The following is a 27,770-nucleotide window of genomic DNA, read 5'->3' as shown; positions in this document are numbered from 1 at the left end:
TACCAGCAGTCCTGAAAAGAAGCCCAGTTGTCCACCTATGGAAGCAACTGGGGGTCAATTATCCCTGCACCAGAGAGCCTGGCTAGACATAACAAAAGATACTTGGATGCAGAGGATTATTTCCAGAGGTTATGTAATACCCTTTTCTACTCCACCTCCAGTCATAAGAAAGATCCCTGATGTTCCACCCAGTCAGAGGGAACAAGCAGCAATTCAAATGCAAATGCTGATAGAAAAAAAAGAGTCATCCAAGAGGTCCTGCCAGACCAGACAGAATCTGGAACTTACTCAAGGTTCTTTTTAGTGTGAAAGAAGACAGGAGACTACAGACCAATGTTGTGATCTCCGCAACTTAAACAAATCTGTTCAATGCACCAAGTTTCAAATAGTCACTGTTCAATCCATTCTCTCTTTTCTGGGCAAGGATGACTGGATATGCTTGAAAGACCTTCAGGATGCATACTATCACATAAAGATAAACAGATGATCCAAAAGGTACTTATGCTTCCAGCTGGGAGACAGTCACTACTAAATCAGAGTTCTGCCCTTTGGTATCACCACAGCTCCCAGAGTGTTTACTAAATGCATGGCAATAGTAGCAGCTTACCTCACATTGCAGGGAGTCTGGGTGTTTCCCTACCTGGATGACTGGCTCATTACCACTCTGGCCATACATCAACTCATACATGCAAGAGATCAGGTTCTCCACACCTGTGCTGTCCTAAAAATAACCATAAACTGCAATAAATCACAAATTCAGCCAACTCACACATTGGAATTTATTGGAGCACTGCTCAACACAAAACTGTCATTGCTTCCCTTCCACCACACAGAGTTCTAACTATAAGGTCACAGGTCAAGAAGGTTGTAGATAACATATCAATATCAGCCTGCACAGTTCTCCATACTCTAGGCCTCATGGCAGCAGCAATAACCTTAGTTCCGTTGGCCAGGTTTTACATATGGATCCTACAGTGGATGTTGACTACTCAGTGGTCAATCTTCCATCAGTCAATGTTATATCAGATAAAAATTACCAGTACTTACAGAAGAGGTATCTATTAATGGATCCAATCTGATCAACTGCTCCATGGAAGTCCCTTTATTCCCCAACAGCCCAAGGCCATAGTGACCATGGATGCTTCACAGATAGTGTGGGGACATTATCTGGGGAAGACAGTCCAGGGTACTTGGTCCCCCGAAGATGCCAATTTGCATATAGATGTCCTAGACATGATAGCATTGCTTTTGGCATTGCGAGCTTTTCAAGATGTTCTTCCCTCTTGGAAAACTGTGATTCAAACAGACAGCATGTCATTTGTCTGGTACATCAACAAACAAGGGGGAGTCAAATCTTACCCACTGTGTTGAGAAGCGCTCAGGACTTGGCAATGGGTGACCTTTTCTGACTGCTTTCTTTTAGCGACACACATGCTGGGGAGAAACCATCATGACTGCAGACAAACTGAGCAGATGCATACTTCTTCCACATGAGTGATCCCTCAGTGAGAAAGTGACAGATGAGATGTTCCATCAATGTGGCCAGCCATGCTGTGCTCTTTTTGCCTCTCCCCTAAACAACAAGTGCAGCAACTACTTTGCCTTAATTCCCCCACAGGGGCAGTCACCAAGGGATGCTCCACTTCATGATTGGCCCCCCTGGTCTTCTTTATGTCTTCCCACCAACTCCTTTGATTCAAATATTTCTGCTGAAAGCTGCCAGGTCAAAGAGCACAGTGATCTTCATTGCCCCCTACTGGCTTTGACAAATTTGGTTTCCCTTTCTATGGCCTCAGCTGGTTCTACCACCATGGAACCTAGATCCAACTCCGGACCTCCTGTCTCACTTGATTGGCATGTCACACATGGATATACCAAACCTCAAGCTGATTGCTTGGCTTCTCCAGTTCCCTTAGTAGCCAGACAATCTATGCTGTCCTTACCTGTCCGATGTATAATTCTGTCTTCCCATTAACCCTCAACAAGGAAAACATATTCAAGTAAATGGAAATGTTTTGCCATTTGGGCTCAGTATCATAAACTTGACCTCTTTTTCAGCCTCCATTAATCACAATTTAGATTTCCTTGCTCCACATTTTTCAAAACAGTGCTAGTACCTCACCCTTTAGGATACAGCTAGCACCCATCGCTTCTCACAAATTGAGCAAAGCTTTCTTAAAAGGGGAAACTCCTTATAAAGGCTCCTTTTTAAGACCCTACACCTTCATGGGACCTGAATATGATGCTTCATTTGCTCACACAACCTCCCTTTGAACCAGCAGCTACATCTAACCTTAAACATCTTTCATGAAAGACTATTTTCTTGGTTGTTATCACTTCCACAAGAATAATTTCTGAGATCCAAACACTATCTTCTAAACCTCCTTACTTGATTTTCCACAAAGGTAGGGTGACCTTGCATACCAACCCATCCTTTCTTCCAAAGGTGGTATCAGAATCCAACATCAATAGTATTATAAGTTTGCCAGTGTTTTTTCCTACGTTTATCAACAAAGTAGAATATAACTTACATTTACTGGATGTTCATAGACAATTGCAATTCTATCTGCATAGAACAGAAAAAAATCAGAAAGGAAGGCCAACTATTTATTTCCTTCTCTGGACCAAAATTGAAAAAATCAATTTCCAAAGTTACTCTGTCAAAGTGGTTGACAAATTTCATCTCCTTTGTCTAAATTGGGCATTTCTCTTACACACCCAATTCAAGCACATCACTAGATCCATGGCTACTTTCACAGTTTTTCAATCTAGGATATCTATGGACGATAGCTATGCAGCAGCAACTTGGGCTACTCCTCATACCTTTGTCACTCATTACAAGTTGGATCTGGTCTCCAGAAGTAGGGCATCATTTGATTCTATGGTGCTCAGGACTATCCTTCTTTGAGTGCACCCAGGATACAAGTAGCTAGGGATGCAGTCCCATTTGTTGGGGATAGAATGAAGACTGACAACATCAGATAAAGAAGTTATGAATTTACCATAATGTGCCATCTGTGTTGGCAATCTTTATTCTTCCTCAACTCCCCTCCCACCAACCCCCTATCAATGGCTTCTGGAGGAACTACTATTTACATGGTCTCTAGATAGGTATGTTTGTATGCATATATGACTCTGGATATGATTTTCTATAATTCTCTTCATCTTTCAATACTAATATAGCAGCAAACAAGATCTGAGGTAATTGGGAGGGTGCAATGTGGGTAAGGGAGAAGCTCGAGAGATCTGGTGGCTGCGATCTTTAGCATCAGCCAGGTCAGATATGAACCCCATTCATTGAGGAAGACTGCACATCAACAACACAGATGTAATGTTATGGTAAGCACATAACTTCTTTTTATCAGCCATTCATGTAGGTCAGACATGTACTGAGTGATGTCAGAGGAAATAGCCATTCCTGATGACTGAAAAGACATAGGGAGGTCAAAGTAAGATGTAGATCTCCTGCATGTAAGGCTGCCTTACAAAAAAACAGCAAGTTGTTTGCAGTAATATTTCTTACTTTTGTATGATTTGTGAGTTGTTGAACAAAAGCTGCTGCAGCATCTATACTGTCTTTAATTGCTTTGGTTTATTCATTGCACTAAATAATCAATTAGTTTATTAATAGGATTGGATTGTTTAATATCATCTAAAACATGCTGCACTTTAGTAATACATGTTTGCAGTACCTTCTTTACAGCCTTCAGCAGCTGTAAAGGGGTTGACATTTGTCAGGTCATATAGACTGCATTATTTAGAGTGATGATCAGAGCCATCTGATCTTCAGCATCCATTATGCACTCAGTGTTACATATTATGGTAACAGTCTTATCTGCAAGATCATATTATTAAAACAATTCTGCATTTAATTTAAAAATGTTAGTCTGTCTCTCAGTTAACACAGAGGACTAAAGCTCTGGCGTGTTAATGAGCAGCTTCCTGTGCCAAGGATGCATGGTGAAATATTTCCACCTTCATTTACCGGCTGTGTGATCTTGAGATATCATTTAACCGTAGTACTTTGGGGTAATTTTGAATTTAGGCTAGTCTCCTTAATGATCTCCTAGACTGCATGTCTAGTAGCCAACTATGAACCTGTGATTGTTTTCTGCTAGCCATTCACTACTGCATAGCTGATTAAGTTCAGGAAATGATACTGTAATACCATCAGCACACCGTTTTTTTAATTCAATGTAGGCCATTTATTCTTCAAGGGCAGCAGGCATGGCATCTGTAGATAAAGCACTGAAATGCAAAGTTGTTTGCTAACAGCAACATCTGCATTAGCAATAGTTCTCTTTAATATGGAATTATTCAAATGACTGACTGCAGATTATGCATATTGACTTATATGTTATCAGGTGATTAATATCTCTTATGCTCTTATCATATATACTTATATATTTAAACTGCTACACAAGGCTCGGTGTTATGGTGTGATGCTAGTGATCATTAAGCAATTTTAGTCTAGCCAAAGCTACCAATAAAGTACATGTGATTTATTTCTTATAACAGTAAGTGGTGCACACAGTCAACAAAGTGGCTGTAACTCCTGGAAGGGGGCTATCTGTGAATGAAAGTGCCTTATGCTCTTATCATCATTTTTAAAGCCCTTAATCTAGCATTACAGAACTACTGTGCCTGTGTGTGTTTAAATTATGTTTACTATGGCTACTTTGCATTTATGTGAAACAAATTTGAAATATGTTATTTCTTTTTTGAAACAGATATTTGGGAAGGATACACTCAAAGTAATTGTTGGGTTTGGGGGATATCTGTGAATAAAAATGGCTGACTCTGCTTAGTTGATAACGTTTAAGTCATTAGTCTGTCTTTATAAGTATAATGCACATTTGTGTAAAGCAAATTGGAATACATTCCTGTGCCCATATTTATCACAATCATGCATATAAAGTGTACACTGTCAGTAAAGTGTCTGTAATTGATGAGATCAGATATTGATGTATTATAATGACAGCAGTTTGAGTGGCCTTTTATGCTTGAAATGTTCTGAAATGAATACTTTTGTCATTATTGCTTAATGCATTTTGTTTTACTGCTCACAAGAAAAAAAATGTTCAAAACTACAAATTTAAAACGCATACTAACAAATCTTGCTGTATTAAATAAGATGTATAATTTAAAACAATCAGGAAGGTGAATCCAGAAGAGCACATGCATTTATGCATGGTCCTAAAATATATGTAGGGGACCCATGGTTTGAAAACAGCCCTGGGCAAAAGGTACACCACTGGATTGTAATTATACTCTTAGAAATGCAGATGGCAAAGAGTCAGACAGACGTCCTTACAAATTAGCCACTACTAAGAAAGCCTTTTCTAGAAATGCACCTTCCATATAGAGTAAACTCTCAGAAGAAATAATTAAAGTCAAACTACTTACTAGCTTCAAATTACAACTAAATGCCTATCTGATAAAATAGCATGCCTGTAACTGTTTCAGAGATGTGGGCTAGAAAGTATCAGTAAGGAGAGGAACAATTATGTATTCCATCTTCTGGCTTAATTCTAATTTAGTTCTTATTCATTGAAATGCTGCTCTGTGCTCCTCTGGAATTCAATTGTAAGCTAATTTGCTCTGTCAGTAATGAACTGTACCTACCTAAAAATTCAAAACGATATGTTCCTAAATGATAATTCAGTACTGTATTATATCTAAAATGTGTTGCTGTCAAAGCCAATGTAAATAGTTCTACATTCTGTTGTATGTTTAGCTGTATTGTTTGGCCAGGGTCAGTACTGAAGTGTGTCCTTGGACCAGGTAACCTACCCACTTAACAAATGTTAAACAAATAAATAAAAGTAAATATGTATTTGCTATGGAAGATGTGACTTCAGTAACTGGAACTCAGAATTTGCATATCATTCCCCAAGCTACAATAAATGAGCTACATTTGATAGGAATTATATTTTACAAGAGTTTATTTACTTCAAAGCTTTGAGACCTACCCAATAACTGGTTTACTATTGAAATGTGAAATAGCATTTACAGAAACTGGGATGGTCAAATGCATCTCTTGAACTTTCCATAATGCCGTCCAGAAAAACATTCAAATGCATATTAGCGAATGGTAGTGTACATTTGCTAATGTGCATTCAACATTCTGATAACAGATTGCACTACAGTAGGGATGAGGAAGTTTACCCTTTTCCTCACTGTAGTGTGATCTTGGAGTTGGAATATATAATATGCAGGGGAGCACCCTCCCACATGGTTGGTATACGGGGGCTTGCCCCCTGTAAAAACGTTACTAGTAACACAGGCTTTCGACATTGGAACTTCTGGTGTTTGACTGAAGAAAAGCCAATACCTTTATTAGTAAAAATCCAAATCTATGAACAGAATGAGTTGATCTTAACCAAAATGTGGCAAAAGGACAAAGTATTAAAACTTAGAGGCAGGAGAGTGCATATGGAAAATGATTATTCATGTACACCAGGCAGAAGAGAAACAAATACCTTCCAGTAATCAGGGAATGTTAAGAGGCAGATATAAGTTTCAAGTTGTTATATCTGCCTATCTTCAGAATATTTTTTTCCTGGAGGATCAAAGTCATTGTATGATGCAGAACAGGTTATGGAGGAAATGCAAAAATATATCCATCAAAAAATGAGCCATCAAGCAGAAGGGGACTCTGCTTCTCATTCTTCTGATAATAAAGCACATGGAGTGACTTTGCCACTGTTTCAAAGGAAACTGCTTGATAGATGTAGAAAAGCACAAACTTCACCAGAAGAATCAGGAGTACCATGGAATTGAGCCATAATCTAGAGACGGGAGGCAGAGATGAACAGGAAGAAAACCAACAACACAGAAACTGGTAAATAAATATGACAATGCAAAGCCATCAATCACATTTGTGAAATATATATAAATATAAATATATGTATAAGAATAAGTGGAAAGACTGGACTTTTGTTTATGTTGTTAAACTTGTTGGGAACTGAAAAGTATTTGCCTCACTTCATATCTTTAATGTTTGGAAGGACTGTGAGTGAGGAGGAAGGGGAAGGTAAAAGGTAACTGTAAGAAAAACAATTTCTGATTTTAATAGCATTTCTATAAACTTTTCACAATATAAATTGCATATTTTATAGTAAAGTATTTTAGTTGTTCTTGTACGTGATAAAATTATTAAACAGATGCTGTTTTTCTTCCTCCTCTTCTTTTCTTCTTTTTTGGTATTAAGAAATGTAGGCATTACAGTGTAAAAAAGAAAAGCTGGACAAAAACATGGTTAGGTTAATAGGCTATAATATTGGGTTGGTGCTGTGAGGGATGGGGTTAAAAAGTATACAGAACACACAATATGTAGATCTGCTATGTTTTCTATTTTACATAGGTGAATGTCTGGATTAAAACCCTTATCTAATAAATTTTAAGTGGAAACAAGTAAATATGAGAACACAGAATTTAATTAATTTTCTTTTAGCAATAAATGCTTTAGCTAGTCTTTCAGGCTGTAGCAGAGGACTACATTTTTTTCTTTTTTCTCTTATACTGCCATTGAGATAAGCTGATAAAAACAGCAATAAAAGACAGAGAACTGGTTTCTTCAAGGCTAAAAGTTAATGATTTTTGAAAGCATGTAAGTTGTTTAGTCCTTCCCCCATACCGATGTGAAAAGATAAAACAAAGAGCAGGCACCAATTAGTGTAAGTAGAAGCACAGGTAATAATATGACTCTTAGCATGGATAACCCATATTTCAGGTTAATTAGGGCCTGCATTAGCAGCTGTCTGGCACAAATGTTCTTAATCGGACGGTTAACCTTAATTACTTGAAGATATACATAGTTATGTGTATTTATATTAAGCTAACAGGCTGTGGGTGAGTGTTTATTTTTTGAGGGTTTTTATTAAAACAAAAGGTCTTATAAAATGTGACATATGTTCCAGTATTGATGATTAGCAAAAAACTGTATAAAGGATTAACCTGCCAAACAATAATGGGTGCATGTATCACAAAAACTGGAACTAAACATTTAAAAAAGCTAATATATATATATATATATATATATATATATATATATGTGTGTGTGTGTGTGTGTGTGTGTGTGTGTAAGGTGGGAATATCAACTTATTACCTATGTGCTGACACTTTCCATATTATCTTGGAATCTGATTGTCTCTCACAGGTATATACAAAAATTAAAGAATATTTAATTTTATTAAGAAATTCAGAGTGCAAATAGCAATGCTGCATGAGACACATTTGGAATGAGCTGAGCATGTGAATTTGATAAAGGATTTCAGGATGGATATTCTGAAGAATATCAAGAACAAAGGAAAAAGGGAATACTTAAATTACTTGCTAGAGGAGATCCAGTAGTGATAGAAGAGGGACAAGTGATGGCAGATTTGTAGTAGTAAGGGGCTACTGGCAAGAGATAAGGATTATGCTGACTGTATTTACATTCCACCCAAAACTGTTATTATGGAGCTTAAAACAAATTTGGGAGAAATAATCAACATTCAGCAGGAATATTATTTATAGGTGGTAAATGGAATTTGATTTGCAACAGTGAAGATGCATCAGTGGCCTAGAAGGGGAAATGTAATAAAAGAGGGCAGATTTTTGTAGAAATCTATGAAAATATTTGGTATGAAAGACATGAATTCACTAGTGGAAACTAGGAAAGAAGTTACGTAGTTTTCCACAAGGCACAATAACTGGACCAGAATAGACAGAAATTATATTTCACAGGAACATGTGCATTTAATTGAGAACTTTGATACACATCCAATTCAGTTTCAGATCATGCACCAATAATTACTAAAATAAAAATGCAAGGATAATGAAGTAAAGCTGAGACACTTGTGCTTCCTGACCTACCTGTTAAAAAAGAGGAAGTCAAGGAATGAATAGTGGAAATTATGCCTGGAGTTATTAGGAAAGATAGAAGGTACTCTAGATGTTATAGCTAGTGAGTGGGATAGAATGAAAGTGAAGTTTAAAAATAGGGTAGACATAAAAGAAAAAGAAATCTGGTTAAAAGTAATAAGAATTATTTAGAAGAGCTGACAAAGGTTAAAGTATTATGAGATAAGGGGAATTTCACAGAACAAGAAGAGGTGCAATTGCAGATTGCTAAAGAGAAAATAAGGGAGTACTAGGATAACAAGCATGAGTTTAGAAAGATTGCTGCAACTGTTTTTTTGATAATAACTCCAAAGTACAAAAACTTTTGGCACAATAAAGAAAACACAAAGTAGAAAGGGCTGTTGCCAGCATTAGGAAGCCTATAACAAGAAAAATAATCAGAGATCCTGTAGAGTTTTAGAGATATTTTGAAATTTTTTATGAAAATTTGTGTAAAGTACAGAAGTGTGGAAATCAAGACAAAGCACATATGGAAATATCTATATGCCAAGGTTAGAGATAAATGAGGCTCAAAAACTAACAGTTAAGATAGGAGGATGTGAGATCTAAATGGTGATATAAAGCCAATCTGCAGGAAAGTCTCCAGGAATAGATGATATTCCAGTGGAAGTCTGGAAGCTAGGAGGGAAGAAAAAGAGAAAAATTTAGAAATTTTGTTTAACAGTATTTTAAAAGGAGAGGAAGCACCAATATCTTAAAAAAAACTCTGGTGGCTGTAATACCTAAAAATGATCCCGCTTCATATAGACCTATTTCAATTTTAAACTATCATTATAAAGTGTTTATTTATAATGGCTGAAAGAATGGCAAAGGTGATGGCAAAACTGATAGATATGGGCGAATGTGGTTTTGCGGAAGGAGGTATGACAACATTAATAGAGCAATGATGATCCAAAGGGAAGCAGAATGTAAAAAACTACCTCTGTTATTGGTGGGTCTTGATGTAGAGAAAGCATTCAACAGAACAAGCTTGGATTTTATGAGTTAGGGAAATCAAATCATTTGCTTTTCCTCATACAGTAATAAGGTTAATTAGAAGGATATATGAGGGATCATACACAAAAGTCAAAGTGGGAGGGTTCCTCTCTTAAAGTTGTGGCTAAACAGGGGTGTCCTCTTTACCTTTTGTTACCTGAGTTATATTTAGAATCGTTGGCAGAGAAAATAAGGGGCTCAGAAAATCAAGGATATAATTGGCATTATGTTCAAGAAAAGTTGCCTTTATTTGCAGATGACATTATTTTGTACCTGATGGAACCAGAAAAGGACATCATAGTGTTGTGGAACATTCTGAGACAGCAGAGAATATTGAAATAGTGATAAAACAGGAAGTGGTATCTTTAGAAACATTTAGGCGTAAATTACAAAGAAAAAACTGGAAATTGCACAAACAATACATGCAGAAAAATGTTTTGGAAGTGGAGTGAGTTTTAAGAGAGGGTAGGAGTTGATTAATTTATGTAATGCCACTTAGATTATATGATATATAAAAATATCTGTGATTGTAAACATGAACTTGTTAATATAGTTTGATTACTTTTATATAAATGTTGGTTTGCCTATGGCACAAGTGATAATTCAGTAAAGGTATTTAAAAAAGAAGAAAAGGATATTAGAGCCTCTAGTGGGTAGATTTGCATTTTGTTCCAGTGCAATGGCATTAACAAAGACTATGAAATGCTGAGCATATCCATTTTTAAGATGTAAGTGAACCAATCAGTGCTTGAGTAATCCAAGTCCCATAGCAAAAAAGGTATTTGATTTAATATTTAAACTCCCAATGGCATTAAAGTAGTTACATTTTTTGAGGCAAGTGAAACATACAGTAATTTTCTCATATTGCTGCATGCACTTTGATAAAACCTTTGCTAATTTTCAAAGATGGTCATGTGTACTTTTTTGGGAACTGTCTGATATTGCATCTGATTGTGCTATAGAGTAGGCACTAGGGAAAACATTGTCACTGAACAGTTATTTATTTTGTTGCATGTATATGTATATAACTTTTAGAAAAGTGATGTTTCAAATATGGGTACTTTTTTATTATTTTTCATTTTTTTTCAACGTAGGTGTTATGCTACAAACATGGGTGCTGAATCAATTCAGGCTTATTCCTCTGGACAAGATTGATCAAGTGGTAATGTCATATGGAGGCCTCAGGGGGGCTGTTGCTTTTGCTCTTGTAATTCTCTTAAATGAGTCAAAAGTCAAGGCAAAAGACTACTTTGTTTCAACAACCATCATTGTTGTCTTCTTCACTGTAGTGTTTCAGGTAAGTGCTACTAAATGTTTTCTGTAGCACTTCATGCTCTATTTTTCACATTTGCAAACCAAAGTATCAATATTTTACATGATTGATATACATGAAATTAAAGTTAGCATTGGACTTCAGATATTGGAACATTGAATGGCTGCGTACCATTAAAGTCATATGGTTCTACCACACATGGTCAGATGTGTCTTTTATTGAAAGTGTTCTGTGCATGGAAATGTCAAGAATACCATGTTTGCAAGTGCATTGTTAGTCAAACGCTGTAGTTGCTGAATGAAGGAGGATAGTGTATTGCAGGTAAGTGATAGTTTTTACTGTTCATGCCAAAGGTTTTGAAAATACCAGAAACTTGATGGTTTGTGATGCAGTCATTCAGCACTGTTGAGTAATGTTCTATCAAAATGCAATAGTTAATATGTGATTGATTGTAAACTAACTTATTTGTTTTATTTTAATTTTATTTTACATTTGTTTACCGGGAAAGTCCAACTGGATACATGTCCATTTTCAGTGGAGGCCCAGGGAGAAAAGCTCCAAAAAGTCATTTAACAAACTGTTACATTTTTACAGTTTAAAACACAAAATAAAACACAAATAAAAGGATTTTTACACAGTTGTAAACAAACACAAAAACAGATACACAAACAAATTATTACATTTTTACTCAGATGGAAAATTCTAGACAGTGTTTTTAAGAAAGATAGGGTATTAAATGCCTAGTAGGCTAACCTGGTCAAGGAGATCATAGGATTTATAAGTTAAGAAACAATAAAGTGTATGCAGAAGTCCTCCATGTGCACACGAGTGATTAGTCTGGATTAGGATAAGGACATAGCCATCGTTTTTTAAAGTACTGAATCAGACTTTTCTTGAATTGAGGTAGAGAGAGTTCAGATGTAAGATTAGCAGGAAGAGAATTCCAAGTTTGGCCAACAGAGTTAACAAATAGAGATTTACTGGCTGTGTTGTTGGATTTCAGAATTTGAACTAGTAGTCTTTCAAATGAATGAAATGCACTAAGGTTACTGTAGGGGTGATGAGGTTTTTAATTTACCTTAAAAAAGACTGCTACAAAGCAATTAGAAACAACATTGTATAAAAAGAGGTTAAAAAATACACATATTTGGTAAATGATAGCATGCACCCCCATTTTATATTTGATAATCCAGTTAAAAAAATCAAATGATTAGAGTAAATACATTAAATACAGAGGATAAACAATTTATACAGCAATTAGATAACACGGTTGATGATTTTACTAATGGGGATATAAAAGACTGCATTATAATAAAGAAGAAATATTGAAAGACAGAGATGCTATATATCCACCAATTTTCTCTGATAGATTTAGAAGTAGAAAGAAATTTAATAAGGACAATAATTGTCACTGTCCTTAGTCATGACCAAAACACAAAATTGATTAAAAATGTGGTAAGGAAATATTGGCCTATACTATCTCAAGTACCAGAGTTGAAGGATATTTATAATAAAACTCCAGCTTTTAGCTATAAGAAATGTGAAACTTTGAAAAATAAATTATGCTATAAAGAACAGGTGAGGAGTAAAGATCAGAGAATAGATAAAAGCGGAACATTTAAATGTAACAACTGTGTGTTTTGTAAATATATTTATACTGGAAATAAAATTTTTCATCCAGTTACAAAAGAAACCTTTTATATACAAGCACATGGAAATTGCAATACTAAAAATGTTATATATATATATGGCGATCTGTGAGGAATGCCCCTCATTTTTTATAGGAAAGACAAAGCAATGCTTTAAAGATCAAAGTAATAATTTGTCTGAAAGTAGAGGGGTGTAGACACTAACTCATTATACAAATATATGTGTGATACAAGTAATGCTCACAAGTTTACATTTTTAATTTTAGAAAAGATTTCTATATATCTTAGGGGAGGAGATGTTATTAACATAACAGAGAGACAGGAAAATAAGTGGATATTGTGTTTTAGAGCTTGTATCCCCCCGGTTTAACTGCAATGTTTACAGTGAAACCAGAGCTAACGTTTCTTCACGGTTTCATAAAGTGATTTGTTTATAAGCATTTTATATGTTCTATATATATGTTTTTTTATACTATATGTATATGTTTTCTACTGTTTCTTTAACTGTTCATTAGCGTTCTTGACTGCTTGTTTACACTTTGGGTACATGCTATATAAGAGGTATTGGTTCTTTGATTTCTGCTTTTATGCCTGAAGAAGCAACACCTGTTGTGAAAGTTTTTACTTGCAGACTAAACGGCATTATTTTGTCTCGTGGCTCTGGTGTGTATATACTTTTGGACATATATTCCTCATTCTTATTGCTGCGGTAGCATATGGAGTTGTATCTTGTCAATGATACAGCAAAAAACCAAGCTTACATCTCCTCCAACACCATCACTCTGGCTGCTTATAGGGTTTGCCCTTTTTGGCAAAAGCTATATAAACAACCAATGTCACTAAAAAAATTCAGTACTTTCTTGCTGTCTCATATAGATGTAGCTCTGAGGCTTTTTAAGAACAGCATACAGCCAGAGGCTTCCTGTCAGACAGATAAGACCTCTTTGGGAAGATCTTCTAAGTTTATTTTTATGATTTTTCTGTATTTTATATATTTTTCCTATTTTTTTGTCAGAGCTGCTCTGTGTCTCTAATAATAATGTATTTTCAGTAAGGTTGGCAGATGTTACTCGATAACCACTTTGTAATTCTATGAATTGCACTCTGAATAATTTGTCTGTCTAAGCTTTGGGGATTATTTAATGGAATTTAAATTTTTTGTGTGTGTATAGTATAAGTATATTTTAATTGCAGAAAGTGTGTTGAGTATGAATGCTTATGTATACCTTGTGAGAACTTTTTCTGTATTTATCAGTTGTGTGCTGCTTGAGTAACTTTTGTGTTGGGGAACTGGGACTGTTTTGAAGGGGTATGTACTTTGTTTTGTGTACTAAGTTCATAGGTTCATAGACAAGTACAAGGCTAGCTACCCTTGCGGGCCATTTTAAGCCAAGCCAATTTCCCCAAGATGAGAATCAAACCCTGCACCTTTTGCCGATGATGTAAACACTTTAACCATTATGCCAACCCCCAAACAATATTCAGTGATCCATTACTTTACAAACTGACCCCTTCCAGTATAGTGTACTGGCAGTCAGGCTTCTTTCTCACAGATAGCATGGATACCTGCCTTAGTTTTGCTGTACTTATTTCTAATATACATAAAAAGAAAAAAATGATAAAGCACGAGCTGTTGCCTTCCGTGCAGGTTAGTCAGTGCCTTCGCCAGTAGTAGGAGACTCTGCAGTGATGGTTGGTGGTTCCTCAGACCACTTACTAGTTTCCTTGACTCCCACTGTAGATAACCTTGCCAGCCATTATGGCCTGGGGGGGTCAGCTGTTCAAATGTCTGATGTGGGGATGGGAGAACCATCCATTTTAGGCACTGGAGACACTCTAGAAGGGTCTTCTCAGGGTGACTGGGGAAGGAGACCTTTTGCTTGGAATGATATGCCTTCTCCTTCCTCCAGAAATGTTCCCTGAAAAATAAACAGAAAGGTACTCATTCTCCTAACAGAGAAATGGTTTGTGTTTATAAAAAGGATTTTTACTTCAGCCAGAAGCTTGTTGGCAGCCTGTCAGTAATGGATGGCAAGTGCCACTTCCTTATTCCTCCTCTCCCAGTGATGACGATGTTCTTTCAGATGATTATGATGTGGGCAGCAACAGGGTTATTTCACCTGAGGGTTCCTTAGCTCAAGACATTGACTCAATGAATGGTGAGCTTGAATCTGTACAAATGGAGACTTTCTGCTACTGTGTCTAAACTAAAGGATTCGTTTTTTTTAGGAACAGGTGGATGTTCCCCCTGAACTGGACAGATATGATTTATTGGAACAAGTAATCCCACATACTGCATACATTCCTCCCATTCTGACAACCTTGGAGGATGCCATTCATGCTACCGGCAGTACTCCTGATTGTCTGCCATTAGTACCAAAAAGTCAGAAAAACTGTATAAAGTCTCTCAAACTAACATCTCTTTTCTCATCTTACAGCAGATCCAGCTGGGGCAGAGGTCCTCCTTGGCTTTCGAGGCTGTGGAAAGGACCCTATCGGGTCCAAGAAGGCAGGTACATGCACCAAGTTCAGATCAGTCCTGACACCCAGTGGAGCATGTTTCTTATGCCTTTCATTCCAATTAAGAGGGCAGTCAGAACCCATAGGCTTCAAGACCACTCAACACTCAAGTTCCCAGTCTGATTCTGACCTGTCACCATCAGAACCCAACAGACATGTTCCAAGGAAACAGATGTGTAAACAGAAGCACATAAACCCCTCTCCTGAGTCACTCACTGAGGGCACATATTTAGATGAAGGAAAAGGATCCCCCCAGAAGATGTCACTTTTGGAGACATCCTGGAATTGATGAAGCAGAACGTGGGGATGGTTCACTGAACCTCCTTCTCAAAGGTTTGATGCTAGCTTATCTGCATCCAGGGCAGTTCCCCCTCCAGATGCACTCATATTTCTTATGGTTCAGAGAGCATGGAAAGACCCTGATATTACAGAGCCATTTCCTAAAAAAACTAATAGAATTTTAGCAGCCCCAAAAGATAGGAAGCACTTTTAAAAAAAAACACCCTAATTGAATTATCACTTGTTACACCAAAAAACATACATTTATATAAAAGCAATCAAACCATATTAATAAGTTTATATTTACAAGTACTATATATCACATATATTGTTTATATGTCGTATAATCTAAGCAACAGTATATCAATTATTCAGTGATTGTCTTCTTGTAAACCTCATTCCTCCTCCAAACCATTTTTCTGCATGAATTGTTCCAAAAATTTCCATTTCTTTTTTAAACAAGAAACATCTCTATTAAATTATCTCTTATATCATAGGCAATTGTACATTTATATAAATAAAAACAATCTATATTGGCATATTTTTAGTTGCAAACATTATACATCACTTGTAATCTGTCCAGTCATTGTCAGGCAAACATTACACAGTGCATTCAAATCCTGCCTTCTTTTAAACATCATGCCTCTTCAAAACAAAAGATAGGAAGCATTGCTCAAAAGGACCTCCAATAGATGCCATGGTGGTAGCAGCAGCCATAAATAAAGAGTTGTCTCAGGAGAGTTCTTCTGCCCATTCCCCTAACAGAGAGTCAAGGGCTTATGCTTCATTGGCCTTTGTTCTCAGGACACTGAGTAACCTCACACACTTGACACATTTTCAGAGGGACTTGATCAAGAAGATTTCCAAGTCTTTTTGGGGTAATTTGCCTTTGGATGTCTGAACAGCTTTAGATACCCAAATGTCTAGCCTACAATCTACCTCTAATTTATCTATGCGCCTGCTATCCAGCTCAGCAGATAACATATCAAGAGCAGCTGCTACAGCCATTACCATGTGTCACCATGCCCGAAAGCAGCTATGCAATTTCACAGAAAGCTTCAAGGTGTCCTTTATTAATGCCCCTTTTGATAATTCCATTCTTTTTGGACTCAAAGTTAAAGAGACTCTTACCAGGAAGTGAGCAAGACAGTAAGACCCTATCTGCTGTAGGAATCCTTTTTTTCTCAGCCCCACAAAATCTTATTCCAGGAATCAAAGGGGAGGTAAGAAAATGTGGTTCAGAAAATTGTAGGGCTTTCACCAAGACACTCCTAAAGATTGACCGCTACCCCTGCAGAGGAGGCAACTCAAATTAACATCACCTCAGAGACAGAGGCAAACCACAGTATCAGGTTTTCTGTACTCCATTCACTAATGAAACCTTTCAGGGCCCCTGAAGGTTACCCAGCTGCTGCACTCTGGAGGCAGTTGGGGTGCACTTAACCTTACACTCATAAGCCCGGCAAATCATTACTTCAGATTACTGGGCATCAAGGATAATCAACAGAGGTTATACTATTCCCTTTTCATATCCTAGAAAGAAAAGATGATTCCTGATGCCCCACCTCTTCAGGTGGAATCTATAGCAACAAAGGTTTAGAAGTTGCTAGAGTCACACCCCACCACTGCACCAGTTATCAAGGATCCTCAATCCTCACCACTGGCACCAGTGAGGGACATGCTTTGAGAAGATGACAAGCACACACACAGTATTTCCAGATATAGCTCTCTGCATCAAGTGCAATTTCCCTTAAGAGCACTCAGAGACCACAGTCAATCCAGGAGTGGTTTCTCCCTCTTTCTCCAGATTCCTAGTACACAGCTATATTTATTTATTTATTTGTTTATTTATTTATTTTACATTTGTTTACTGGGAAAGTCTGACTGGGCACAGGTCCTGTTTCAGCTGAGGCCTGGGAAGAGAAAGCTCCTAATACAGTATATAACGTTTACATCTGACAGTTTTGATAACATAAGATACTTTGATATACATAGCAACAGTGCACAGTAGTATGATAGTAATTAACAGTGTAAAAGCTAAATACATTTACATGAAGTATTTAATTTCTGACTTATAACAGTTTATGTATGTTCTAACTTGAGAATAGATACCTATTTGGTATACAGTGCCAATTCCCAGGATCCTAAAGCTAAGGATGTAATGCAAGTTAATATAAAAGGAGGGGTAAAGGGTTATTGAAAGTAGACGTGAGAAGGGAAAGGTTAAATTAGTTGGGGTAGCAATCAGGATTGTCACAATTAAAGAGCCAAGATTGTAGTAAGTGAATTTTAAGGCTAAGGATGTGATGCAAGTTGGCGTAGGAGGGTGGGATGAGGGGGTTAGTAAATGGAGAGAGAAGAGAAGAGGTATAATAGTGGGAGTAGCAAAGTGTTGGGAGAGAGGGAATTGGTAATAGAGCAGTTGGAAGTATAAAAGATTAATCAGGGTTGTTACAGTTACAGAGCCATGATTGCTGTAGGTGGGATTTTAAGGCCTTTTTGAGGGATGCAGTGGAAGTTGTGGCTGAGATGTTAGGGGGATGGTTGTTCCAATATTTGGCGATAGTGTTGCTATAGAGGGATATGCCTGGCTTTGGTCACATCTAAAAGAAGTTTTTGATTGGATCATAGAACTCTAGTTTTGGTGCTTGAGTGTAGTATGTTTTGTAAAGCAGGGTTTTTTTCAGGGTAGTGAAGTAGTTTATGGGTTAGTATAAGATGATTTTAAATAATGAGATGGGGAAGTTCCAGCCAATTAACTATTTTAAGGGGAGTACAGTGGTGTGATCTGTGACAAGTACTGGTTGCAAATTTGACAATTTTATTATAACATCCTTGCAGCTTGGAAAGGTCAGATTTCCTAAGGTTGGTGAAGACTGGTGAGGCGTACAACAAAGTGGAGATGAGATGAGATGAGTGTGTGTGTGTGTGTGTGTGTGTGTGTGTGTGTGTGTGTGTGTGTGTGTGTGTGCGTGCGCAATAGTGGCTCAGGAAATGTTTGTTTCTGTATAGCATGGAAAGTTTTTTTATGTACTTTTTTATGGTATTGGATATGTGTATATCAAATTTCATGTTGCTGTCAATTACAACCCCTAGCAGTTTTCTGTGATGGACAGGAGATATGACTGTGTTATTACATGAGGTGATGTTAAATGTAATGTTATGAGTAGAATGCTGTTAGGATGGAAAGATAAGAAGCTGAGTTTTATTGAGATTTAATATTAGGTTTAATTCAGAGAGCCATCTTTCCACAGCAAGAAAAAAGGATTGTGTTTGTTGTAGTGGTACCTGGGGAGAGGAAGAATCACAGATTAGCATAGAATCATCCGCATATTGGATGACAGAAGCATGAAGTGCGGCAGTATGAAGGTTATTAGTGAAAACAGAAAGCAACAGTGGTCCAAGAATGGAACCCTGAGGGACTCCTAGTGAGACTGGTAGTATTGCGGAGAGTTCCTGGTGCCATCTGACTGCCTCCTGTCTGCCTGTTAGGTAACTTCTAAACCGAGAAATGGTGGGTGAGCTTAGATTTAGTTCTGAGAGAGTATTGACGAGTTTATCATGGTTAAACACGTCAAAGGCTTTGGAAAGGTCTAAGAATATATCTGAGACATATTCTGCATTATTCCTGTGTTTGCTGACTGTCTTGTGTGAAAGACATAAGGGCTGTAGTAGTGCTATGTGATGGTCTAAAACCATGTTGTATATTTGTGAGTAGATTATGAGAGCTTAGAAATGTCATGATTTGTGTGTGTACACAACTTTCAAGGATTTTGGAGAGGAGGAGAGTATGGTGATTGATCAGTGGTTGGTTAGTTCTTTGAAGTTGCATCCCTTGTTGAGTGGAGTAATGTAGGAAACTTTCCAGAGGTGAGGACTAGGTTTTCAGCTCTAGATTGATTAATGAGAATTGTTACTGGATATGCAGTTGCATTAGCGGCAATCTTTAAGACTTCAGCTGGTAGTCTATCTGCGGAGCAAGTTGTGGGTTTTAGTTTATTAAGCATCTTTTTAATAGTGGAAGTGGGGACAGGTTGCAGTGAAAAGCTCTTGTCAGTAGTGTTATTTTTGGGTGACTTGATAGTAGTAGAAGACTTTTGAGAGGTAGCTAGTGCTAGGATGGAATCTGTAAAAAACTTGTTGAACTGGCTTGCAATGTTTGTTGAGCTGTCAGTGGTCATAGGGGTAGGGGGTGCCAGCTTTGCCTGGGTGAAGTAGTTTGTTGATGGTTGCCCAAACTTTTTTAGGGTTGATTTGATGTCTATTTTGAATGTTGTGGTAGTAGTTTATAACAACACCATGCCTCGCACGTACAGCATGCACGGCCAAACCATTAGTAGAAAACACACAAACGGCCAGCATAAGTAGTCCAATGCTTTATTTTTCAGAAAAACTGGAACATAAAAATGTCACCTTCTCCTTGTTCAGCCTGGTCAGTGGGACATCAGTGTGTCTGACTATGGAGTCACCTATTACTAGTGTATCAGGCAAGGTGTTTGGCCTTAAGGGCCACGATTGGTCGACACACTGATTTATTGAAGAAAAATGTCCCAAACATAAATCCAACCCTCAGACCGGTTTCGGCAAAATGCCTTCTTCAGTGAATAAAAAAACATGCCCAGACTGGAGCATCATACATATTTGTGCCCACTGATCCTTTATACCCCTTGTGTATGTAATTAAATATATTTGGGAATCAGTTAGACTATTCCTTAAACAGTAAATCAGAGCTGGACCAACACAAGGAGAACTGAAGATCCTATTTAGATGTACATTAATATAACAAAGCTACTTCCCGAAAAATATATAGGCAAAATACAAATGCCCTATGGCAATTATAATGTTTTAATGGACCATAATGGTAAAGGCCCAGTTTAGAGAATGACTTATTCAAGCCAACTTTTCAACAACCATCAGCAAATGTTATTCAAACCTGCATCAATGGTATATAACCAACTCCGGGTTTGTTTGTTATATAGAAAGTAATAAGTCAATCGAATAGATTAATGAATAATTCAATGAAAAAATGATGACAATATATTGTACTAATACTGTATTGGTCCTAGTCACATATCGATCCCAGAGTAGGATTCCTTATAGATTGGACATAGTTGATTCATGTTTGTATGGCTTTGTTATACCATATTGTGTTTATTTTCACCATTTGTTCATAATAATCTTAAGACGTACACTCATTGTATCTACATTCATATTTGTTAATATTAATGCATTTGTATTTACAATGGTTTATTACCTTTGTTATATATATGATTTTACAGGCCTTTGAAGTCAGTTCTTTGGGCTCATGAATATGCATTAAATGGATAGGGGTTGGATTATACCATTGGTAAAGCATGACTGATGCAGGATATAAATATGTATGATGCTCCAGTCTGGGCATGTTTTTTTATTCACTGAAGAAGAAATTTTGCCGAAACCGGTCTGAGGGTTGGATTTATGTTTGGGACATTTTTCTTCAATAAATCAGTGTGTCGACCAATCGCAGCCCTTAAGGCCAAACACCTTGCCTGATACACTAGTAATAGGTGACTCCATAGTCAGACACACTGATGTCCCACTGACCAGGCTGAACAAGGTGAAGGTGACTGTGAGCTGTCTATCGGGAGCTAGGATCTGCCACATAACACACGCACTCAGGTCACTCCAAAGCAAGTACAAATATGACTCCGTCATTGTCCATGCTGGTGTGAATGACCTGAGATGTACCTCCCTGGACTACATGAAAAGAGACATAGAGGAGCTCTCCGATTATGCAGCCCAGGCTGGTATGACCCTGACCCTGAGCAGCATCTTGCCCTCACCAAGAATGATACCACAATACAAAGACAAGATGATCAGCTTTAACAATTGGCTCAAGTACTGGTGTCATTCTAAGGGGATCCAATGTCTGTCTGCCTGGGATGATATGTTGGACAAGCCACGCTGCTTCGCAAGGGATTGCTTACACCTGTCACCACTGGGCTTCCGGATATTGGCTAAGGTTCTTGCCACCCCCATAGTGCCTTTCTTCGGCAAGGCTCAAAAGACAAACCCACCTCCTTAGAAAACAAAAATGGAAAAAAACTAAGGGTAATGCTGCTCAACGCCAGAAGTCTAAATCTCAAGATGCAGGCACTTGATGCACTCCTCAGCATGGAGAACATCGACGTCTGTGCAGTAACTGAAACCTGGTTCAAGGCTCCTGAGAGCACCCCAGCACTACCAGGCTATACCTCGTATCATGCTTTTCGGCCCCAAAACCTGGGCCGAACCACAAATGGAGGGGGAGTGTCCATATTCATAAAGGACACCCACACCTCCAGGTTAGTAGCAACACATGAAGCATCAGAGACCTTACAGGTGCAACTAACCATAGGCAAAACTGCTATACAACTGGTAGCATGTTACAAACCACCCTCCTAATCTCAAGAACCCCATTCAGCCTTCCTGAAGACATTGGAGGATATGAATGTATCACAAAATACCATCATACTGGGAGACTTCAACTACCCAAACATAGATTGGGTACATTATTCTAGCCCTAATACCCTAGCCCAAAGGTTCCTGGAATTCATAAATTCAAATGCACTGGAACAACTAGTTACCTCTCCCACTAGGGGAGATAATATACTAGACCTGATCATCACAAACATGGGGACAAAATGCTCCACACCGGAAGTATACCCCTCACTAGTGAGATCTGACCACAAACTAATCACCCTGGACATACATATCCCACCTCCACCCCCAGCACAAAAGACCACAGTGAAAAACTTCTCAAAAGCAGACTTCACTGTTCTTAAGACTGATATGGTATCCTTTAAGCCCACTGTGCCAGTGGATACCACATCCCACAATGCCGAATCCTTCACAAATGCTTTCTATGGACATCTCCAAGAATGCATGGATCATGCAATCCCAAACAAATCCAAGTCCCTCTCCACCAAATGTAAGCATCCTGTCTGGTGGACCTCAGCCATAAACAAATTGTATAACAAAAGAAGGAAGCTACTGCACGTCAGAGCGAAATCCCATGAAGGGAAAACATCTCTGATCAACATTAGCAGAAAACTACGTTGTCTCAGACGAAGATCCAAGGCAAACTTTGAGAGAAAAATCGCTAAGGACACTAAAGATAACCACAAAGCCTTCTTCAGCTATGTTAGAAACCTGGTGGAAACCCTCAGATATGCTCAGAGTTGGTTCACAACAACAAAAAATACACTGAACCCACAGATATTGCTAACATCCTGGCTGACAGGTTCAGTGCAAATTTCTCGCCTCCTTCACCCCCAAAAGAAGAAATACTTATCCCAGTTGAATGTAATCTCCCTGTCATCTCAGATGTCCAAGTGAGAACCGCCCTAAACAAAGCAAAAAACACAGCATCAATGGGACCTGACGGTATCCCGGGGTGCGTGTTACATGAACTCCAAGAGGAGCTAAACCCACACATAAAATGCTATTTAACCTTAGCCTTACTTCGGGATATGTACCTGAACACTGGCGTACAGCAACAGTGGTCCCACTCCACAAGGGGGGTGCCTCTACAGACCCTGGAAACTACCGCCCCATAAGCTTGACTAGCCTGGTCTGCAAAGCTATGGAAAGAATCATTATGGAACTCATAAACGGAGACATAGGGGACCTACAGACACTTGACCCCACCCAGTTCGGCTTTGTAAAGGGCAGATCCTGTCTTTTAAACCTGGTTGACTTTTTTGAAACAGTCACTAGAGCCATTGATGAGGGCAAAGCAGTCCATACAGCATACCTGGACTTGGCTAAGGCCTTTGACACAATACCCCACTCAGGCATCATAGATAAACAGCTTAAAAGTAAACCCTTATGTCACTAGATGGGTTGCAAACTGGCTAAAGGACAGAACCCATAAAGTTAAAATCGCTGGAGCAATGTCAGACTCAAAGCCAGTCACAAGTGGTGTCCCACAGGGATCTGTCCTGGGACCCCTCTTGTTCGGCATTTATTTCTCAGATGTTAAAGCAAACATGGGAGGGCTGTGGCTGACAAGGTTCGCAGATGACTGCAAACTAGGCGCCATAGTCGATACACCAGCAGATACACACATCCTACAAAAAGGCCTCACTGAAACGGACAACTGGTGCCGTAGTCACGGCCTTAAACTAAATGCCAAAAATGTATAGTCATCCCTTTGGAAAAACAAAGTAGCCACAAATTATCACATAGACAGCAACCCACTGAGTACGGAAAAGTAATCAGAGACCTAGGGACCCAAGTAGACAGCGACCTCTCATTTGACACCCACGTTGCCAAAGTGGTTAGAAAAACATTCTACCTTGCACACCTCATCATGAAGGGTTTCACATCCAGATCCAAGGATGTCATTGTACCCCTATATTCCTCCCTCATCAGACCCATGATTGAGTACAATGCCCCATTTGGTATGTACCTCACCCGGCACTTGCAACAGCTGGAGAGACCACAAAAGTACCTCACCAAAAGGATCAAGGGTCTCCAACATATGTCTTATTCTGCCAGACTAAAGAAACTTCAGCTCTATTCAGTAGCATACCGCCTGCTCAGAGGTGATCTCTGCCTGACGTACAAGGCCATGTCCAATCAGGATCTGATGGACATGCTCCACCTCAAAAAATCCAAATCCATCAGGACCACGAGAGCTAAAGACTTAAACCTCAGCACAAGTATGAATAGGGCATGCTGGAGGGATAGATTCATAACCCAGAGGCTTCCCATGCTTTGGAACAGGATCCCAGTTCGTATTAGGCAGAGCCCCTCACTGACTCTCTTCAAGAGAAGTCTTGATGAGTGGATGGGAGATCGCAAGTTTACCCCAGGGGTCACATCTGTGTCACTGCTAGACAGGGGCACAGTAAACTAATTCTATTATATAAGGGGACCTTCACTGTGTCACTACTAGACAGAGGCACAGTATTCTAGATTTATTCTGTACATTTTTGTACCACTTCATGGGGTGGCAAAAGCCACATCACTATGGCTAGGCTTACAAATGCCCCAGGGCAGATAGCCTAGTACTATACTATGAAACTATGAAACTATGTTCCAGTTTTTCTGCAAAATAAAGCGTTGGACTACTTATGCTGGCCGTTTGTGGTAGTAGTTTACCCAGGCTTTGTCCCTGTTATGTAGTAGATATCTCGTCTCTTTGGATAGCCAGGGGTCATAGTTGGCTTTAATTCTGATGGATCTAGGGAGTGCATGGTGGTCTAGTATGTCAAGAAATGTTGAGTTAAAGTAGGATACAGTGTCATCTATATTAACTGTTTTCAAGGGGTGCCAGTTGAAACTTGCTAAAGTGGGAATAAAATTGCTGGTATTAAAGGATTTTTTACTATGTATTTGTTGATACATGTTTTTTTTTGCATGATTGGTTTGACTTCTGATTAGATAGGTTGGTAGGTGGTCACAGGCTGTCTGAGAGACAACCTGAGGTACTAATTTTGTCTGGTCTATTTGACAATGTCCGATCAAGTATTGATTCCCTCTTTGTTGTTTTATTGACTCTAGTCTGAAGAAACCCATGATGCTTGTGGGTGAAAGCGCTCAGTATAAGAAATAAATACAGTTTTTATTAAGTTTGTTCAATTCCGTTTTATTTAAATTGCGGATTATCCTTATGTTTTTTATCAACCATTCCTACTCCATCTTGCAGATCAGTTAGGAATAACTATCAATCATGTGACAAACAAACTGCCCCCTACTTAACACACAGAAGTCATAGGATGACAGAGAAATAACTTTCAACAAATTGCCAAACTCCCAACAACAAGAGTGCTGTCAGTAAGACTAGTGGCTTCTCAGGTGATTCAGCATCCCTATCCACAAGCAAGATTGATTCATTGTTTGTCAGGTCTGATGGCCTCTGCCATCACTTTAGTCCCACTGATGAGATACCACATGAAAATGTTGCAGCAGACTCATTCAGTCCATTGGTCAAAGAGTCTACAACCCCTCCATGCCAGAATCTATCTCACCTCACCTCACTCAAGTATGCAGAAAACATATAATGTGGTGGATAACCTTTCTGTCAGTTGCAGAGGGGAGACCCTTCTGACTCCCAACAGCCCATGCTGCAGTAACCACTGACACTTCCCATCTAGTGTGGGGGCATTTTGAAGGGAAGATGGTTCATGATACTTTGTTACCTACAGAAGCCAATCTTCACATCAATATCTTGAAGATGAGAGCAGTCCTCTTTAGCACTACAGGTTTTCCAACATCATCTACCCAAGGGTACGATATCCATCCAAAGAGATAATATATCAATTGAATGGTACATCAACAAACAAGGAGAAACACTATCATATCCACTTTACCAGGAGGCCATGTGAGTCTGGTGATGGGCAATGTCTTCCCTTCACGTTCTGGTAACAACACACATTCTTAGGGCATAGAATGTACTAGTGGACAAGTTGAGCAGCTCAATCCTATTACCTTTATGAATGGTCTCGGAAACAGACAGTGGCAATGGAGATTTCAGCCCACTAGGGCCAACCTTGCTGTGACCTCTTTTGCTTTCTACCTGAATAGCAAGTGTAGCAGTTACTTTGTCCTCATCTCTCCATAGGGACAGTCACTGAGAGATGCTGTAGTTCACACTTGGCCCTGGGTCTCCTCTATGCATTTCCACCAGTACCTTTCCCGATACAATTCATACAGAATAACACACATTGCAAGACCAAGGTGATCCTCATTGCCCCATTCTGGTCTCAGCTGGTCTGGTTCCCTTTCCTTTGGTGTCATTTTCTACACCTGTCTTGGGTGCTGGATCCTACTCTGATTCTTCAAAGTCACTCATCCAGAATGCCTCTACTGCATCTACAAGCCTTGAAGCTAGCCCCATGGTTTCTCCAATTTTAATGATAGCCAGAGAAGCCAGGCTGTCCTTTCCAGTAGTTCACATAATTTCTTCTCAAAAGCAATCAACCAAAAAAGACCTGTAAAAGTAAATGAAGATTTTCTATTTAGGTATTATAAAACGGACTGGACCCTTTTTCTGCCACCCTTTCATTGATATTGGAATTTTTTATTTCAGAGCATTTTCACCAAGAATCTAGTTTTTCTACAGTCAAAGTTCAAATGCCTGCCATTCCAAATTTTCACATAGGCCATAATGACACTTCTATTGCTTCTCTTAGAATATCTAAAGCTTTCCTCAAAGGAGCTTTTTTGCTAAGGCCCCAAGTTCAGGACTCAGTTCCTCTGTGGGATGTCACAATTTTACTTCAGTCATTGACTTAGAAAAACTTTTTTTCCTCATTGCCATTATAACCATTAAATGAATTTCTGAATTACAAGTGCTCTCACATAAGCCACCTTTTCTCATTTTCCACAAAGGCAGAGCGCTATTGAGACCAAATCCTATCTTTCTCCCAATGGTCTTATTTGAAGCAAATTTGAATCAGTCCATTGATTTGCCAGTCCTTTTTCTTATCTAACAAAGGAGAACTTGCACTTTATACTTTAGATGTTCACAGACAGATCTGATTCTTTTACACCATACAAAGATATTAGAAAATAATTTTCCAAAAACTGTGAAATCTTGTATCAAAAGTTGCAATCTCTAGGTGGCTTTCAGACTGCATTTCTTTTGTATATAAAACTCTAGGCTTGCTTCTGCACTCAAAACCAAAAGTGCATTCCACTAGAGCATCTGCTACTTCTACAGCATTCATTAAAAGAGTTACCATTAATGACATTTGTGAAGCAGTAACTTGGTCCACAGTTCATACCTTTATATCTCATTACAAATTGGATGTGCAGTCTAGAGCTTGTGCATCCTTTGGCTCTACCTTTCTCCAGAATGTCTTTCCTTGACACAACCCAGGTGACTTTAGGCAGCTTGGGAATCTGTCCTTAACATTGAATTGGATGAAAATAGACAACATCAGATACAAATGTTATGTGCTTACCATAAAGATAGATCTGTGTTGCTTTATTTTCATCTGGTTCAACATCCCTCCCTCCTTCCCTTCCAAATTGCCATCTGCAAATATCTGGTGTTTGGACAGGCCTTGACTATGACCCTGTCTGCTTTAGGTCACATTATCTGGCTTGGCATACTTAGTAAGCTGTGTTTTTATTCTGTAGGAGTGTTTATGCCTATCAGGCTGTTTTTTTCTGCATTGGTTAGTAAGAGTCAGTAA

The 27,770-nt window shown here is 38.5% G+C and overlaps 1 protein-coding gene across 1 annotated transcript in view; it reads left to right on the top strand.

Moving 5' to 3' along the window:
• Positions 1 to 27,770, top strand: part of SLC9A5 (solute carrier family 9 member A5) — a 2,700,532-nt gene that overhangs the window by 1,769,054 nt on the left and 903,708 nt on the right. The window contains exon 7 of the mRNA XM_044081386.1: positions 10,977 to 11,179. Coding sequence (XP_043937321.1) covers positions 10,977 to 11,179 — 203 coding nt within the window. The remainder of the gene's footprint in view (positions 1 to 10,976; positions 11,180 to 27,770) is intronic.

The sequence above is a fragment of the Protopterus annectens genome, chromosome 8.part0 (assembly GCF_019279795.1).
Source record: "Protopterus annectens isolate FY-2018-M chromosome 8.part0, PAN1.0, whole genome shotgun sequence".
Taxonomy (NCBI): Eukaryota; Metazoa; Chordata; order Ceratodontiformes; family Protopteridae; genus Protopterus; species Protopterus annectens.
The sequence above is the reverse complement of the archived record's forward strand: the minus strand, read 5'-3'. Positions and strand labels throughout refer to the sequence as shown.